This window comes from Polypterus senegalus, chromosome 13 (genome assembly GCF_016835505.1).
Source record: "Polypterus senegalus isolate Bchr_013 chromosome 13, ASM1683550v1, whole genome shotgun sequence".
In the NCBI taxonomy this organism is placed as follows: Eukaryota; Metazoa; Chordata; class Cladistia; order Polypteriformes; family Polypteridae; genus Polypterus; species Polypterus senegalus.
Window position 1 is genome coordinate 142,002,426 of NC_053166.1, and position 18,561 is coordinate 142,020,986.

The following is an 18,561-nucleotide window of genomic DNA, read 5'->3' on the forward strand; positions in this document are numbered from 1 at the left end:
GAGGGCAGGAATCTATGACTTATTGTAAACCCTCCTTTGTTTAATTAATATGTTGAAGCATCAGTTTTATGCAGGTATTACTAGCTATAGTACAGGTCAGTCACATTATTACTAATGAAAACTTGAACCTTAAAAGATTTATTTAAAATAAAAAAAACTTGTGGTGTCTTCAAAGAAGGGAGTTAACTGACCAGTTGTTAAAATGAACGTATTTACAATACTGCTTTGAAAGTATTTCTACTACTTATTGGTATATTTTTAATTCTTGTTTACGTTCATGTACAGTATATCGCATGTTTCACACTGGATTGGTGATGTTCTCATAGCAATGAAAGAGTGTATATTAGGAGCAGGAGGGTTTTACTGTATTTTTATACACCTACTTAAGTGGCCTACGTTTGTTTCTCCAACTTTTTTTTTACAAGTTCTATTATACTTTAAGATAATATGCTGAGGATTATCTATCTTTGTGATGACAAAAATTAGACTTTGTCCTTGAGGTCTAAACAGTGTTACACAAGTGGTGATCCAACGTTTAAAGTTAATGTTGGAAAGATTGAAGGAGAAGAGGGAATAAATGAAACTCTAAGCCCTCATGTTTAATTTGCAATGAATATGTACATGCATTGCTTAATAAATATTTGAATAACCTTATTAGGATGAATTTTAAAGACCTTAAAAAGGGCTGTTTTCAAGGAATATATTAAGTGCTGTCTTGTCTTAACTTTAGACTTTCAGAGTTTGAGGCCTGAAAGCAGTTCCTTCATAGTACGTTTTTAATCTTGAAGGTTATATATAACAGCTGCTGCATTCCATTAGTTTATTTTATTGTGGCAGTTGTGACTTACATCTTTTCATAAATAGTGAATGGGGCAAAGATAATATTTACAAAGCCATAAACAAAAAAATGATTTTTAAAAGATTTTTAGCAGATTTATATTTTTGAAAACTTGAATATCCTTTTCTCTTTCCATTACTCCTGAAGGGAAGAAAACCTAATGTTTTCATGCTGCATAGTTAATAATACCATTTATGTTCCTTTCCGAAGGATCTAGCCGTCCAGATGATGATCGTGTAGATGACCGTGGCCGTCACCGTGACGACCGTCTTCTGACAAGCAGATTAGAAAGAGAGCAAGAAAAACTGCTCCGGTGAGTGACAACTGGTGAAATGCTGCCTTCAATCAGTTATTTTATTGATCTTTAGTATAAGATGGGACAGTTGCATAATAGTATTCTAAAGTTTGGCATATCAAGACTTTTTGTCTGGGTGGAGGGACTTGGATTATAAATATTTGCAACAGATGCTATCTTTTGCCTTTTCACTAACACTACAAAAATCTGTCTGACAGGTCTGAAAGCTATGTACTGAGCAGCAGTACTTTATTTTCATATATAAATATTATTAATAAGGCAATTGCTGCTTTTCTTGGAATTAAGCTAATATAGAAGAAAGGATAATTTATGTGATTACATTCCTGAGTGTTACTGAATTTTCTCATTTAAGCAAGTAGATAAATTTTTATAAGAAAAGTTGTACATAATCTTTAACTAATATATAAAACTAGTATATGCTTTAAACACTCAATTTTTAATTGTAGTTCAAAAAGCCTTTTTCAGAGTGGCATTTACAGTTTATTTTTTATAGACTGAACCTACCTCTCTTGCAGTCCATTTTTCCCCTATGCATTTTTAAGAGTGGCACTGGCAATTAAAAGCTTAAGCAAGAATCAAATGCTGGACAGCTGTGTTGAAGTCATTGCCTTGCATTAAATGTTAGCTTCTCAGTCTATGTGTGAGTAATGTTGTGCATCAAAAATGCCTTCAGGTTTAACTAGCATCTGTAATCTGTGCAATACATCAATGTAAAATTTATTTAATACTGGTTCACTATTCAACACACAGCCTTTCCTTGAATTCTATCTCAGTTGTAGGATTAATTCATGGATTAGATTTGCCAACTGGAGTAGTGCTTTGGTTTGGAAGGGGTGTGTGTGTGTGTGTGTGTGTTTTCTTTTATGATGTGGTTTATGCCTGATGTAGATGAAAGGGTTTTGTTTTATGTAAACATTAAAGTCTGGTGAGTTTGATGTTGAGTTCCTTTTTATAAAAAAATGGGCATTTGTTATGCCATAGAGAGACAGTGGAATGTATGAATTACAATAAAATAAGAACTACTTCGTGTGTGTGTGTGAGTGTATATACATATGCATCATATCAAAGACAAGACGGTGAAGTGGTTTATTTTCATGCTACATTCCTGGAAAAAGAAGAGAAAGCTCAGACCAAAAATGGGCAATCTGCCCTTTGAAGGTTTCTAGTTAGTACTATAAGAGGAACAGTACTTGTTCTCTTTAATTCAGATAACAAGACCTCTTCAGAAAGGTAGATAGAATCATACAAATACTTTAGTGAATGAATGTTTTGGCTCCCAGGAATTGCCCCCAAATATTCTGTGTGAAGTAACAGATTTCAGATTCTGTATGTCCTGTGCATCAAACTCCAATCCCAAGTCCTACTTCTAATTTCCATAAATATTATAAGTAGGTGATTAAGAGGTTATCTTATTTTGATATCAGTATAGATCGTGTGCTAATGACCAAACCATCCAAACACAACTATTTCCTCTAGCCTTCAGTATTTGCTCACATTTTAAAATTGTGTGTAGTGTAGCGATTATTGTGGCTAAACTTGCTTTAATTTTTAGTATTACAAGAAGATAACTTAAAACTCAATTCATTTAATGACCGCATTTGGTGGATCACTGCTAGTGTGAATGCCTGAATGGAGCTATTTAGAATGGGAAAGAATCAATAGACAATAATGCCTGGAGACCACTGAGATATTCCATAGTACAGGATCTTAAAACATCATTATCTTAAATTGTATGCATATATGTATCTAAATTGTTTTGATACTTTATTATGAAAAAAATTAATCAAAAATGAAAATTTTCTGTCAATGTACCATCTAAATTGAAATTAGAAGCTTGACAATACTGTATTTTTTTTTTTTTTTAATAAACTTTCTTTGTCCTCTCTTGTATTCAATCATAGAGAAAGTAAGGAACTGGCAGATTTTACCAGGATTCATCCACCTGGTATTTCTGCAAATGGTTTGAATTCAAACCTTATGGTAACAGGAGGTCCAGCATTAACAAATTCAGGGAGATGGACTGCTGATCCCACAGGCCACTTAGCTTCCCACCATTGGATTCCTCGCACAGGCAGCCCCTCCATGTGGTTAGCTGGTTCTCCATATGGTAAGCAGTTTTGCTAAAATCTTTACATCACCATTTTTTATTGAGATTTAAGCACTTGATATAATGGTATGCAAAAAAATTTTTTGAGTTTGAGCACAGACTAATTGAGCTTGTACTATTCACAATATTTTCACAATCGATATTGGGGCTAAATTCAAATATTACAGACACTGATCGTGGAATTGCCTTCAAAATAAATTAAATTCACAGACTGAGGCAATGTTTTAATTTGTGTCAAGTAATTGTACTACTAATGTAGCTATACTTGTAAAACAGTATGATAAGCAGAATTGTCAAATTACTTTAATACATGTGGATTTTGAGCAGCACTATTACTGTATTTTTTAATTTGCACATTATCTTCTATTTTGTGTATGTTTTCTCCCATATCATAGTTTGTTTGGTACTTTAAGAGTGAGACTTGTTTTATGTATGCGTTTATGCAGTGGACTGGTGTCCCATTCTCAATAGGTTCCTGTTTCGTATCCAGAGATGTAGGATTAGCCTATAAAGAAAAAGTGGGTTTAGGAAATGGGTGGATGCTTCTGTATTTAAATAAATTGCATGTTATTAGTATGTTGTAAATTTTTAATACTTGAACTAGGTTTAGAAATGTATTTTTGAATCTATACTAATTTTATTACATTATTTTGGGTTTAGAGAATGAATGGATGGATTTTATTATTGTTAAAGTATTCTTCATAAAGAATACTAAAACTTTTTCCCAGAGAAGTAACATTTCGACTACATTAGACAAAAGGGAATAATCCTCCTCCATATATTTCAATTAATCACTGTCTTCTTATTGAATTAAGACATTTGGAATGAACAAAGAATGCAGTGAAATGTTTTGACACCAGTTGTATTGCATAAAAATATATACACAATATATATGTATTGTGGCAGTAGGGGGCGCTAGAGCTCCCTTGAACCCTCAGGTACCACGCAAGACACTGGATAAAAGTACCAGACTCTTTATTTTTTAACACAAATGTGCACCAAGCACCTTCCACACTACTCATAAATTATCAACTCTCTTAACCAATCCTCCAGCCACCTCCCAGACACTTAGCCACCCTTCCTCCCAGCTCAGCTCAGTGTCTGGACTGGCTTCTAGTCCTTTTATAGCCCCTGACCCGGAGGTGTTCCTGCCCAACCAGTCCAAAGTTCCTTATTCCTTCTGGGTCAGGGTAAACAGTCCTTTTTCTTCAACCCGGGAGCACGTCGTTTCTTCCTGTCACGTGACCGTGATGTACTCCCGGGTTATAGGGCACATATGAGCCCACGAGCCCCCCTACAGCAACTCCCAGCGGCCCCCAAGGTATCCAGCAGGGCTGTGTATAAACACTACAAGGTCCGTGATTCCCTGCTGGAAGTCAGGACACGATCCTGCTGTCGAGAGAGCTCCTACTGGCGGCCTGGGGGTGAGGACCGGAGTATGGAGCCGGCAGTCCTCCACAGTATATATACTTGTGAAGTTCTTTTAGATAGGAAATGTTTTGTGATGATCCATTCGAAGTTATCATTGAAAGTTTACTCTAGTAGTGGTTCTTAATGTCTTATTTTACGTGTGTGAGTTTGGCAAGTCTTTGAAAAACAAACAAATATTTTACATTATATTATAAAGTGTCATTCATAGTGAATTCCATCACATACCACTTAAAAATGCACACAAGACATAAATCAAAGTACAAGAAAAAATGTAGTACAATATATATTGCAGAAACAGGTCACAAGTATTTAGATACTGGAAAGTTTCTACTAATTCTTTCTCACCAGGGTGGGTTTTAAGATGAAATTACTCATGCTGAAACATTAATTTGCTGAAGATATTTGTGTTACTCTACCTATTTTCTGTAAGAAACATTTTATCAAAAAAAAAAAATCAATCTGGAGATGACCATGAGTAAATTTGGCTTAAAAGTGGAAGGCAACAGCTTATGGTTCAGTCAGTTTGAGTGTTTCTTAACGAATCCAAAGGGTTATGAAGGTGGAGCTCAGAGTGAGTAGGGGGTGTTGATTTAAACAGTAAATAGTAACAGTACAACAGACAGCAAGCCTGTGGTCACAGTAGATAAATCTTCTATGACTGAAAAATCTCCTAAGACCACCTCTGATAAAAATGTAAATGTGTGTGAACAGATTATTTTATGTCTGTTGAAACTAAACATACGTTGTTGCCAAGGAGAAACTGTCCTGTTAAACCAAATTATACCTTAGTGTTAAAGGCATCACTGGGCTAGTGGTAAGAGTGAATGATGCACTGCTGCCAGCTGTATGTGGTGCCTGTCGCTGTCAATTACAACAATACTGCTGCAGTCAATGCAAGGTTAAAAGGAATGGCAGCTACTTTTTCATGAAAAGATGAACTATAAAATATGCTTTCAGTAAACTGTGTGACTGGCATCCTGTATAGATGGTGTTCCTGCCTTACGCCTAATGATTGCTGAGACAGGCTACAACTGTCCTGCGATCCTGTCCTGGATTATGTGGGTTAAGATAATTGGTAGATAGATGGATGGACAAACTAAACAGTGTGCTGTCACATCTAGGAGGAGAAAAGAACTACCATTAAATGAGCTGTTAAAGAAGAGCCATAGAAGGTATAATTTTTAGTGATCATTATAGTCAAAACAGTAACTGTGGCTAATGATGCTGTCACAACCCCAGTAGAAACATGGACAAGACTGCATAGCACCCAGCATTTCATTGCACATCTGAATGTTTAAGTTAAGTAAGTTAACATTACAGACTCGATGAAAGTGTCAATCATGCAATACCCGAATATGGTCACAGCATTTCAACACATAGTTTAAATACAGACCACAATGCTTCTCTAAATACCATTTACTGCTTTTATGGCATGTAGTGATGCACCACTCAAAATAAAAGCAAGCTGTAATTAATCAAGTTTCAGGTACTGAACTGTTGAATTAATAATAGCAAGTTTACCTTTTTATTGTCTCTCAGTGTCTCAGTGTTGTCTTTTGTTTGGTTTCTTTTTCTCTTCCCTGTCTCACCATAGTTAGTTAGTTATTTTTTAAAATATTTCTCTAATACATGAGCATAAAAAGGACACTACAGCCATGAATGTTTAAAGTGAAATAACCTTGAGGAAACTGGGGTGGGTTTTTAGAAAGAAACACTGTCAGTGGGCAGTGCCTTTTCAGCAGCTGATTTCTCTGCTGTTCACTAATTCCTTTAACAAGTTGCCCCAGATGTTCATTCTCAATTGAGAAACACATCTGGCAGCTCCGTGAGACTGACTACCAACTAGAAGTCCTCATTTTTGGTTAGAATCGGTCACCAGACAAGTGCTTTGAAAAATAAATGAATAACTGCTTTAAAGCATCTGGTAATTTTGATGTGGCACAGTCATTTTTGCAAGCCTTTTCCTACTTACCCACTCACATTTCTAATTAACTTACATTTTATATATAATATGTCTTTTTAAAAGAAAACAAAAACATTCTAACTTTTATATAGGTATATCTCAGTTTTATGTTTTATTCAATTTCTGTGCTGAACAAATTATCTGAACTATTTCTGTATTTTCTCCTAGGCTTGGGACACCCATCTTTGCATCAAAGCATGCCTACGGGCTATCATGCTGGCCTTCCAGGCTCTATACCTTCACCCTATCAGTTTGCACGCGATCCCCAGTCTGGGCAGCTGTTAGTTATTCCAACAGAACACCTTCCACACTTTGGTAAGGGGTTTTCACAAACTTACTTTATTTGTTGTGGTACCACTCCACCAAACGCTGAATGTCTGCAGAATTATGTGTTTCAAAAGATTTTAGGAAAGAATCCATAACCTAAAGCACAAATTTCATCTAGTATGCACAAAACTACACCTAACCAAGGTATAACTATTGTAACTTTTTAATATGTTCATATACTGCTCTGTTATTCCTTTTCTGATAGCCGAACTGATGGAACGGGCACCCCCTCTCTGGTCAGCTGTGTATCCTCCAGCTGGAAGTACACTTCAGCATGCACATCAGCTTCAACTACTGTCTCATCAGCAGTTGCTAAGACAGCATGAAATGTATATTTTCCATCAGCAAGCTGCACAAGCAATGGAACTTCAAAGAAGTGCACAACTTGTGGTGAGTTCATGTTTCTGCTCTATTTCGCAGATGGTCAGAGAAGGAAGATCTTAGACAGGACATTGTAAACCTTAAGTTACAACACCAATGAATGAGAACTTCATTTGAAACTGTAATCCTTCCAGAATTTTTTTTCTTCACCTTATCTAAAAACAATTTCTTTGAACCTTTAATGATTGACTACTATAATAACCGTAAGCTTTTAGGTCAATACAAAAATATCTACCCATACTTTTTGGAGGAGGTGAACAAAACAAAGATTACTTTTTATCCAAGAAAATAAATAGAAGTTAAATGTTAATAAAACAGTGCATGATATTTTAATAATGACACTCTTGATATTTTTCTCATACTTACAATTCTGAATAATAGATGTGGTACCTGTCTGTATGTAGAGGTTCATTTGGCTGGCTCTGTACTGTTCTTTTTGGTGGGGTTTGAGCAAAATTTATTTCTTAGAACAAATATTTTTTTTCTGAACTTGCTACAGATATTTGTAGCTGCTGAACATTTATGCTTTTCTATTGTAGCCATAGTCTAATTGCTTCCTAAACAAGATGGTCTGTTAAAATGAAGGGTTACTCTTTAGGCACAATCATTAAATTTTAAAAAGAGAATAATGTACCTTCAGGTTTATTTTTAAGAGTCAAGGAAGGTATGTGGTAGCGTTTGAAAGCTATAAACTTTTACAGTAGTTTCTACTTTAGGCAGCCACATCTTGTAATTCATCAAGGAACTGCTAATTTTAACTTGATTAACTCACAGAATTCACCTCTAAGCCATAACTGGTGTTTCTCACCAGAAATACTTTGTGGACCATGGAGCAATAAGTGATATATGAAAATGTCTTTGTCTGCAGGAACGACTGAAGGCCAGTGAACAAAGAAATGATGTCGAAGACAAGGCCTGCAAAAGAGGCAATGAAACCAAACATGGACTTGTTGCTGCGTGTCCCCCTGCCTCTCATTCCAGAAAGCAACAATCTCTTTCACCGGCCCCATCTACATCTTATGGAAAAGTTGTAACACCCCAGCCGCTCACTCCCTCCCCTTTGCCCGTCACTGCCCTCAAATCTGGCGGTGAACACAAAGTGGAAGAGGCCATTTCCCAGCAGCCCTACTCCCATCGTTCAGCTCCAGGTCATCGTCCATCCAGTCCCCCAACTGCTTCCCCACCACCTGAGCCTCCTGTTCCTCCTAAGGAGGAAGTCCTGGAGGAGCTAGAAAAGAAAGAACATGATTTTTGTAAAGAAACTTCTAAAACCTTTCAGGCAATGTTTTCTGGTGAGTGTCGGATTTACTAATGTGTTTTTTTTAAATAAACAATACTTTTTTTTTTTTTTTAGAAGTGAAGAATATTAATATTTGACATGTACAAATCTCTGAGTAGTGAAAATGTATTTGTAAGGTGTAATAGGAAGCAATAAATTAGGATATGCTGTTTTTATTTTTTTCCAATTGTTTGTACTATGGGAGGTTAATCTTCCGTCCCCTTGAATGTCCTTTTGTGGATGAGGGTTATAGTTGGTAATCTACCATGTTTGGCAAACCAGTCCACTCTATTCTGTTAACTTTTTATAACATCTCCTGTCATGAAGAGTGACTTGAGCAGCCCTTTTCAGGAAACATAGTTTGTCTGTTATTATTTGCGTTCTTTTTCTTTTAGTTACTTTCAATATCCATGACTGTAGGTGAAGATTTTAATGTGATTAAGTCAAAATGACTTAGCTGTTTGATTCCCTGGGCATTTTCCTTTATCTTGGATCTAAATAGTCATGAACCATGCTGAATGAGCAGATAAGCGAGGCTTTAAAATAGAAAGAACGGCAGCCTATTAAAACTTGGAGAATTAAAAGTGCAAAAAGTTCAAGACCGTGCACTTTCAAAAAATCAAATAATTCCATAAATAAATTGTGCTATAAAACAGACTGTGTCTTGGGGTGTTCAATAAATAATAAACCCAGTAAATAAGTTAAAAGTACAACAGTGGAGAGGTAAAACCGTTCATGTTTTTTTTAATAACTATGCCCTTGTCAGGAAACTGGGATCCTGCAGCAGTGTAGCCTGATGCATCCCAGTCTATCACGCAGACCAGAATTGCCTCTACATCTGGACACCACAGTTCACAGAGCTGCCACCTCTGTCACAGTTTCCCAAGAGCGCCTTGCCCTTCCATAGATGCCACTGCATCTTGCTTCTTCCAAGACACAGCCCCAGATCTTGCTGCTTTCAATTCATCCAACAAGCAATCATGCTACCTTTGAAACAAAACTTTCTTTTTGCTACAAAGGCTAGTCCTCCTGAACTCTTCTTACCACAGGATGCTGCCTCACTACTTTGGTGTAATACAGTATCAGAAAACAGCTGATATTGTCCAGATTTGTTAGTCAATCCTTTGGTCACCAGTACCTTCACTCATGAACATGTCCTTGAGATATTTGAAGTCCTCACCTCTGGCAGCTTCTCACCATTTAATTGTGAGAAGCACAACACTCTTTACAGTATAAGTACCATGACCTCACATTTTAAGGTTCTAATTCTCATTCTAGCCAAATCATACTCAACTTGGTACTGTTCAGTGTCTAGTGGAGATCATGGTCTGCGAAGGCCAAATTTACATTACCATCCTCAAATGGTGCAACCTTAGATGTCCATACTCTATACTTGAAAAGCGTCATCAGTGTCTTGATACTTCCTTCAAGGATCCATTTATGGACCTGGGTGTGGGGTGTGGATATTTGCTGGCCTGATCCACAGAGCATTTTTGGGCGCAGCCTAAAGGAACTGCACATAGTCTCCATGTGCATCGCCACCTAAAAAGACAAGGATAAAGGTTAGGTCGGTGCCATTTGAATATCAGGTTTTGTTTTCCCTAATTGCTTTTCAGGCAATTCCCTTTTACAGTATGAGCAGTATTTTATAATTGCTTTTAGTGGCTATGTACATTGAGTGAATTATGTTAGTTTTCTTAAAACTTTAGATTTGCATTAGAAAGTTTTTCTTAATTATTTTGTCAAACTTCATTTCATTGATTCAAGCTTTTTGAAGTCTTTAAGAGTGCTGTCTTGATATATTTTCACAGAAATCCCTCCAGGCTATTCTTTCCAATCAATAACTGCTCCTTTTGGCGGCAATTACCCCTACCTCCTACAGCCTGCTGCTGCTGCGGATGCCGATGGACTGGCTCCAGATGTGCCCTTGCCAGAGGAAACCTCTGAGCATTTGGCTACCTCAGCTGAAGTTAAACCCATGCATTTACACTCACCCAACACTGTACAACACCTGCATACTTCTGAGGAGGAACAATCAATAGCTGAGAACTCCGAGCACAAAGAAGAGCCGCAGCTTGATAAAAATTGTGAGAGCCTATGCCAAGAAAATCTGGTAGAAGAGAATGAGAGTATTACTCTCATGGAATGTGTCAATAAAGATCATAATTTGGCTAGTGAACAGGAAATGCAGCCCATAATGGAAATGTGTGCAGGTGTCCTGGAGCAGGAACAAGAAAAGGACATTGGAGAAGTAGAGAATGAAGGTCCTGCCATAGTAAACTGCCATAATTCCTACCAGCTCCTAAACTGCCAGGAAACAAATCAGCCCCAGATTGAAGAACAAAAAGTGGAAGCATGTACAGATTTTGTGAACTTTGACACTTCTGAAACCTACCAGGATTCTTTAGAACTTCAGCCAAGGGCAGAAGGCTGTTTAGATATGGACACATGTGACTTGAGCTGTAACAAAATAGAGGAAGAACAGGCAGTAGAGACTGTAATGAACATACTGCCTTTAACATTAGATAATCCTCAAGTTACTTTATCTGGCAAAGAGACAGTTGTTTCCTCTCCATCTGGCAACTTTGATTCAGTGGATATTAAGGCCGAAGATCCAATGGCGGGTATGAATGCTTTGGTGGCAGCCACTGAACTACCACAAGCATGTTCTCTGCCAACGTTAAATAGTGACATTATTCTTCCTGCAGTCTTTGAGACTGTCCCCAGTTTTCATGCCATTGATTCGGATGACCTTCATGGAATTGCCCTGTTGAGTGAAATTGCTGAGTTAGAGCTAGAACGAAGGAGGAATGAGATCAATTGTAAGTCTTTTTTGCATTTAGTCAATTTTAAGTTAAATGATTTATTATGTTGTCTGGTGAACATGTTGTGGTTTTGTTGTAAACAAGCCATGGCTACTTTGTAGCTGACTCACAATGAACTGGTATACCTGTAATTTACAAAAGGTTTATATGTTTTTTTACTTCCTTGTTAGAACAGTTAGTGGAATAGTTTGGTTACTTTAAGAGATGTTTTTTGTCCCCTTTCAGGCACAATGAGAGCTGATTTAGAAAGTCTGTTGGTTGCAGGCACAAAAGTTTTAATGGAAGCACTTGCATGTAAGCCTGCAATAACTATCCGGCTACCTCGAGAGCTAAACCCGAACAAGAAATACAGCTGGATGCAGAAAAAAGACGAGCCTGTAAGAATAATAATTCCTTCTGTATCTGTGTTTGCTTTTTGGATTTACTGTGTTCTCTGTAAAGTTAGAGGCGTTGCTGATGTAAGAGTTTGAATTTGTTCTAGACTTTTTCCAACTTACAGAGAAGTTATGGTGAAATGTTAAGGTTAACACTGTTTTGTAGGTTTGCATTTACAGTAATTTGACATTACTGTACTTGGTATAATTCACAGGTGAACAGTTTTTAAAGGAATTATAGTTTTCAGGTAACAGACCACCAGGTCAACTAATAAAGCAAAAATATTAGTTAAAGAAAAACATTTTTAGCTACCTTTGGAAAATAGAGATTTTTAAGGGGCATTCTTCTAGACCCCATAAATTTCATGTTTATATTCTTCATATGGAATTAATCGGCTGTCAAGATTTTGTGACCAAAAAGCAATTTAGTTTCTCTTTTATCATGCACTAATTTTTTGAGAGATGACAGTACTAATGAGTCACATGTAGTGGAGCTCCGAGATATTTGTCAGTCCTATGAATATTGCACATGAGGGGAAAATGTGATCTGTTTTTTTTTTTTGCTCCTTTTATTATATTTTATTTTATTACCATAAAATTTGTAACATTATAGTACACACACTGCAGTGGGATGGCACCCTGCCTGGCATTTGTTTCCTGCCTTGCACCCTGTGTTGGCTGGGATTGGCTCCAGCAGACCCCCATGACCCTGTAATTAGGATGTAGCGGGTTGAATAATGGATGGATAGTACACACACTGTAAATTCTGTAATTATTTTGACACCTTTAAGGTTTCCATATGCTTACTCATGATAGTGGTAAAGCAATAAAATTGTACAGCATTTGGGTACTTATTATAGTATATATGCCTGTCCACAGTGAAAAGTAGTCTAAACTACCTTGCACATTGCTTCATTTAATCTTTATGCCCGCTTTAAATACAGTGGAACCTCGGTTCACGAACGTCTTGGTACACATACAAATCGGTTTACGAGCAAAAAGTTTGCCAAACTTTTGTCTCGGTTCACGACCACACACTCGGTATATGAACAAGCCAGTTTCCCTTTCGGTTTGTGCTCGCCGGTGATTTCCGCACGTGTTGCATTGTTCTTGGTCAGACATGCATACTTGCATGTGCGTGCGTGCTTTCGCTGTGGACTCTTTGTGCTCTATTTCATTTCCCTTCCGGTTCGTTTTCTCTTCCTGTTCATTGTTCTCAGTCAGACGTGCGTGCTTTACCTATGAACTCTTTGTGCTCTACAGTATTTCGTGTGCTTTTGCAGTTAACCATGGCTTCTAAGCAAGTGAAGAGTGGTGAGAAGAAAGTTTTGCAGAAAATTGAAATCGAAGTAAAGAAAGAAATTATTGAAAAGTATGAGCGTGGTGTTCGTGTTACTGATCTTGCTGCCAAGTACAAGAAGTCAAAATCTACGATTTCGACTTTTCTAAAGCAGAAAGAATCTATTAAAGCAGCTGTTGTTGCAAAAGGACTTACAGCTTTAATTAGGCAGAGGCCTCAAGTGCTGGAAGAAGTGGAAAAACTGTTGCTAGTGTGGCTGAACGAGAAGCAACTTGCAGGGGATAGCGTAAGCGAGGTGATGTTATGAGAGAAAGCCAGGAAGATTCATGGCGATTTGCTGCAAAACTATCCTTCTACGAGTGGCGAAATTGAGGAATTTAAAGCTGGTAGAGGATGGTTTGTTTCGCAAGAGAAGTGGCATTCATAGTGTGGTAAGGCATGAAGAGGCTGCTAGTTCTGACGCTGAAGCTGCAAAAGAATTTGTGAAAAATTTCACAAAATTAGTGGAGGACGAAGGCTACATCCCGCAACAAGTCTTCAACTGTGATGACACTGGATTGTTCTGGAAGAGGATGCCGAAAAGGACCTACATTACCCAGGAAGAGAAGGCTATGCCCGGCCATAAACCAATAAAGGACAGGTTAACCATTTTGCTGTGTGCTAATGCTAGTGGTGACATAAAAATCAAGCCGCTACTTGTTTACCAATTTGAGAACCCTCGTGCTTTCAAGCAGCACAATGTAAACAAAGCCAGACTGCCTGTGATGTGGAGGGCAAACACGAAGGGGTGGGTCGCAAGGACCTTGTTTTTGAAATGGCTGCACATGGCATTCGCTGCCGCCATGAAGCGATATCTCGAAGAGAATAACCTGCCTAAAAAAATGCCTTCTTCTGATGGACAATGCACTGCCACACCCTCCAAATTTGGTTGACGATATGGTCTGAAAAATTTTAATGCATAGGAAAAGGCAAGTCACATTAGACCGCTATTTCGTGAAGTCTGATCCACCAGCTAAAAACACCAGTAACCCAAGAAATCACAGAGAAAACACCTGAAGGAGAACATCCCTCCATCGCGGAGCTGGACTCTCCCTCAAAACTGTAACCTTCCTCTCCACTCAGTTCCTCTTCACTTCCTTCATGTCAGAACTCGACTTATGCAAGGAGAGTTTTCTTGGTGGTTTATGATTAGTTTTTGTATTATGGATTTTTAAAATGTTCATTTTTCAGTTTGTAGCGTGAATTGTTGCAATGTTACTTTTCTTGGTTGTTTATTAAATTTCTGATTTTTCAAATGTTCATTTTTCCCCCTGTGCTTAAAACGCATTTAAAAAGAGTGTTTACAGCGATCTGGTTGTAAGGCTATTAGCGTGAACTCCTGCAATGTTACTTTCTTGGTTGCTTATGGTTGGCTTTTAAGTAAAGTTTGTATTTGTTCAAATGTTCCTTTTTTCCCCCCGTGCTTAAAACTCATTAAAAAGAGTTTTTACAGCAATCGGGTCATAAGGCTACAGTATAGCGCAAACTCTTACAATGTTAGTTTACTCTGTTGTTCAAGGTTTTCTCAGTGTTATTCAATGTTTTTACGTTTAGTTTGCGATTACGCTGTGCATTCTAGGGCTTAATTAACTATATTTGTCCTTAAAAACTTAAAAAAAACATATATTTACATACAGTTATTATGGTCTGGAACAGATTCATTGTATTTACATGCAATCCTATGGGGGAAATTGCCTCGGTTTACGACCAGAGTTTTGGAACGAATTATGGTTGTGAACCGAGGTTCCACTGTATGTGGTCAACCATTCAATACCAAACTGCTATAGAGTGTTACTTTATCAAAAAAGATACATGATTTCTTCTCCATTACCCTTCCAAACCATCATAGTGGCTCAGCATCAATAGTTTTTATTTATTTTTGTTATGGGGACATGTATGTCTTATTTATTTATAAATTGGGCGGTAATTTTTGTTTTTCCTCCGCACTGGTGTAATGTCTAAATGTGTCCCGGTAAAAAGTAGTACACTCAGTTGTTTTTAACACTTAAATATTTCTTTTAACTGTTAAAGTACTATTTATTTATTTTTTTATCACACAATGGTGGTGACAGTGGTTAGAGCTACTGACTCCATTTGACTTGGACATTTTGAATTGGCCTGATGTAATCAATTGGTTTAACTGTGAATGTGCTCAAAGAATTTTTAATCTTCTGAAACACCTTAAGCTGAGTTTGTTGTCTGAGAGAAAAGAAGATTTTTTTTAACCAGGAGAATTTTTTTAAAAGGTTAGAAGCCTTAGTTACCATGCCACAATTTTAAATAGCGATGACAGAACCATGTCATGCATTGTGACTTGGGTGTTCAAATGGGTAGCAGAGGGTGTCATAGCCAAACTTCAACAATGAAAAATAAATGCAAAATGGCAGTGCACACATAGAAAATTCATTCTGAAATGGCACTTCAAAGATATCACCATCATAACAATACAAATTACAAGTAGGAAAACAAAGTAAATGTACACAAAAATGTGCAAAAATAAGTCATCATTGACATTAACAGTTTCTGCCGTGCACTCTCTTCTACCATTATTGTCATTCTCAATAGATGAATGACTAGAGTTTGTATTTGAATTTCAGTACAATGAATATAGAAACTTAAGTTTAATGAGAAATGCAACATTAAAATGTAACAGCTGATGTATGTTCTTTTTTTATTTGTGGTCCCAGAAAATGATAAAAATATTTGGGACTTTAGGGTCTCCTAACTACAAGGCAGCAGCGGATCATTTTTTTCCATATCTTCCTGTCCTCTCTATCTTGCACTGTCACACCCACCACTTGCATGTCCTCTTTCACCACATCCATAAACCTCCTTTTAGGACTTCCTCTTTTCCACTTTCCTGGCAGCTCCATCCCTAGCTTCTTTCTCCCAGCATACCCGGCATCTCTCCTCTGCACATGTCACTGGTGGTCATAGACCCTTTTTGATATGTACAGAACCCCATCTCTGTGTCTGAGTCTGTCATATGTTTAATGCTGTCGATACAGGAAATAACCAGGTGTCCTCATATGTATAAACAAAACACATTCCAGTAAACTTTGGAAGTGGTCAACCTGCAGTTTTTTTCCCCCAAAGTTCATGTATTATGGAATTATAATATCTTTGTTAGTGATATATCAGCTATTATCAGAGAACAAGTGCCTGATTTTTGGCACTATGGAAATTTGGAAACAATGTTATTCATTGATAGATGCATAATAGTTGTATTGGTCATTGACTGTTGTATGGATGTCTGTAAAATACATTTTCTGATTGTCTTGACAAAGTATTGGTGACTTTTCCAGCAGCACCTGGCACTCTAATCATGCTTCAAAAATGTGTTTTTTCCCCCAAGTGCAAATTGGCCTTTTATTAGATTTAATGGCTTGCCCACAACTAGAATTCTTGTTCTGCATCTGTAGGAAAATGTTTTCATTTTTGGCTTTTGTTAGTGTTTAATCTCAAAATACTGCCTAAATAACTCAAATTCATCAAGTGGCCTATAGATTACTTGTTTGACCACCTTAGATAGCTATGCGTTTATGTTAACATAAGGGAAAAGGTGCCATAGATTAAACCTCCTAGGCTTGCAGAGTGCAGAAGTTTTGACACCAAACATCATATCAAGTTAGTGTGTACAGAAATAGGCACTTCACCATTGTACTACCCATTTATACTATCACTGTTGTGTCACAGCTCTGTGGACCTGGATGCAATTTCCAGTCCTATAATACACCTCTACCTTTTGTTGTTTTCATCCACATATGTAAGATATGCATTCTGTATTAACCGGTTCAACAAAATTGGTCCCGATTGAGTGAATATAGATGATTATGTGTTGATATGCTTAGCATTAGACTGTCAATAGTTGGAATTGCCCACCAGCTGTAAACATATGATAGATTGTTGCCCCCTACAACCCTGTACTGGGAAAAGTATGTTTAGAAAATTGCTGGATAGGTGGAGACAGTTTGTATGTCAACAGAACTAACATTTTTATTTCCAATGATTCTGATAGCATTCACTTTTTTAATAGTGTGCTCAATCTTTGACACAAGAAAAGTCTCAGCGTGATCATCTGAATTAACCTAGTTGTCTTTATGACTCAGAATTATTCTTGAGCATTTTGAACTCTTGTAGTCTTGGCAAATAAAGAAACTCTCCTTGTGAAAATTGAAATAAAGAGCAAGTGAGGAAGACTGTCCAGGGAGTAAAATAGTTTTACCTTTGAGATTAGCTTGCTAAACTTTTGCAAATTGTTTAAGATGGTTAGCTATCTTATTCTCTAGTATTCATGTCAAATTTCAGATATTTGTGTTTTAAGGAAAAATTTTTCTGGTGTTCGGTGACCTGTGTCCATTTGTAGTAGTTATTCACCTTAATGACTAATTATTGTTTGCTGTTTCAGTCAGCTTGGATTGTGTTGGGGTAATATAGATTTAAATCCTTTTTGTTTACTATCAGATGTTCTCCATTAAATCCACAATAGAAGGGATGGGTACAATGGAGCTGGATTACAGGATGAGACTGGCAGAGCTACAGAGGCAATATAAAGACAAACAGAGAGAGCTGGCTAAGCTGCAGAAGCGCAGGGATGCAGAGTAAGTTTTTTGTTAATGTGTCAGTATTTTTAAGACAGATTTTCCAAATCTTCATACATTGAAATTATGTGCAGAATTTCACCTGAAAATGCAGAATTACAAATTTAAGGGAAAATGCTAACCAGCTGTTTTAAAGATGAGACTTTCAATTGCTTCCTACAAGTGGATTCCTTGCTGAGCAAAGTTGGTAATGATGAAGATGCAGATTGGTTTAATGCAGTGTTTTTGTTTTTTTTCATCTCTCTCTAATATTGTGTGCTCGATGCTAACTTGGACAGTTTACAAAATGTCAAGTCTAGTTTATGATTGTTTTTAATTAAATACTGCAAATGTGATTGTTTCAAATGAAAAATCTCCACACAAATGTCTGAATTAATTGGAGATTTGAATTCTAATCTGTTAGGGAGAGATGTGATGAAAAGAACCAAAGTTTAACGAGAAGAGGTCCAGGAAGACCAAGAAAGAGAAAACATGGATTAAGTACATCTTCCTCACCTCCTGGGAAAAGTGAAAGTAAATGTGGAAGGTGTGTATGGACATTTTGGAATGATGGTTCATACATGGGTTTAATGAAAATGTGCTTGGTATAGTTCTCATTTTTAGTTCAGGGCATTTACAATCATTTAATTATAGTAAAGAAAAAAATGTTGAATTAATTAACTTTTAAATCTAGTGTGTAAACATTAGTAGTCATTAACATTAGAGGTTTAACTAAGATTTTAAACAGTATGTTTAATTATTGTCTTCCTCTCTGTTTGTTTGTTTGTTTAATTCATAAAA

General features: G+C 36.9%; 1 protein-coding gene across 8 annotated transcripts in view; it reads left to right on the top strand.

Moving 5' to 3' along the window:
* Positions 1-18,561, top strand: part of tnrc18 (trinucleotide repeat containing 18) — a 138,340-nt gene that overhangs the window by 68,224 nt on the left and 51,555 nt on the right. For all 8 annotated transcript variants that reach the window (XM_039776506.1, XM_039776505.1, XM_039776511.1 and 5 more), the window contains exons 6-14: positions 1,049-1,151; positions 3,056-3,261; positions 6,824-6,970; positions 7,188-7,372; positions 8,232-8,655; positions 10,454-11,464; positions 11,693-11,844; positions 17,645-17,781; positions 18,185-18,307. In XM_039776506.1, coding sequence (XP_039632440.1) covers positions 1,049-1,151; positions 3,056-3,261; positions 6,824-6,970; positions 7,188-7,372; positions 8,232-8,655; positions 10,454-11,464; positions 11,693-11,844; positions 17,645-17,781; positions 18,185-18,307 — 2,488 coding nt within the window. The remainder of the gene's footprint in view (positions 1-1,048; positions 1,152-3,055; positions 3,262-6,823; positions 6,971-7,187; positions 7,373-8,231; positions 8,656-10,453; positions 11,465-11,692; positions 11,845-17,644; positions 17,782-18,184; positions 18,308-18,561) is intronic.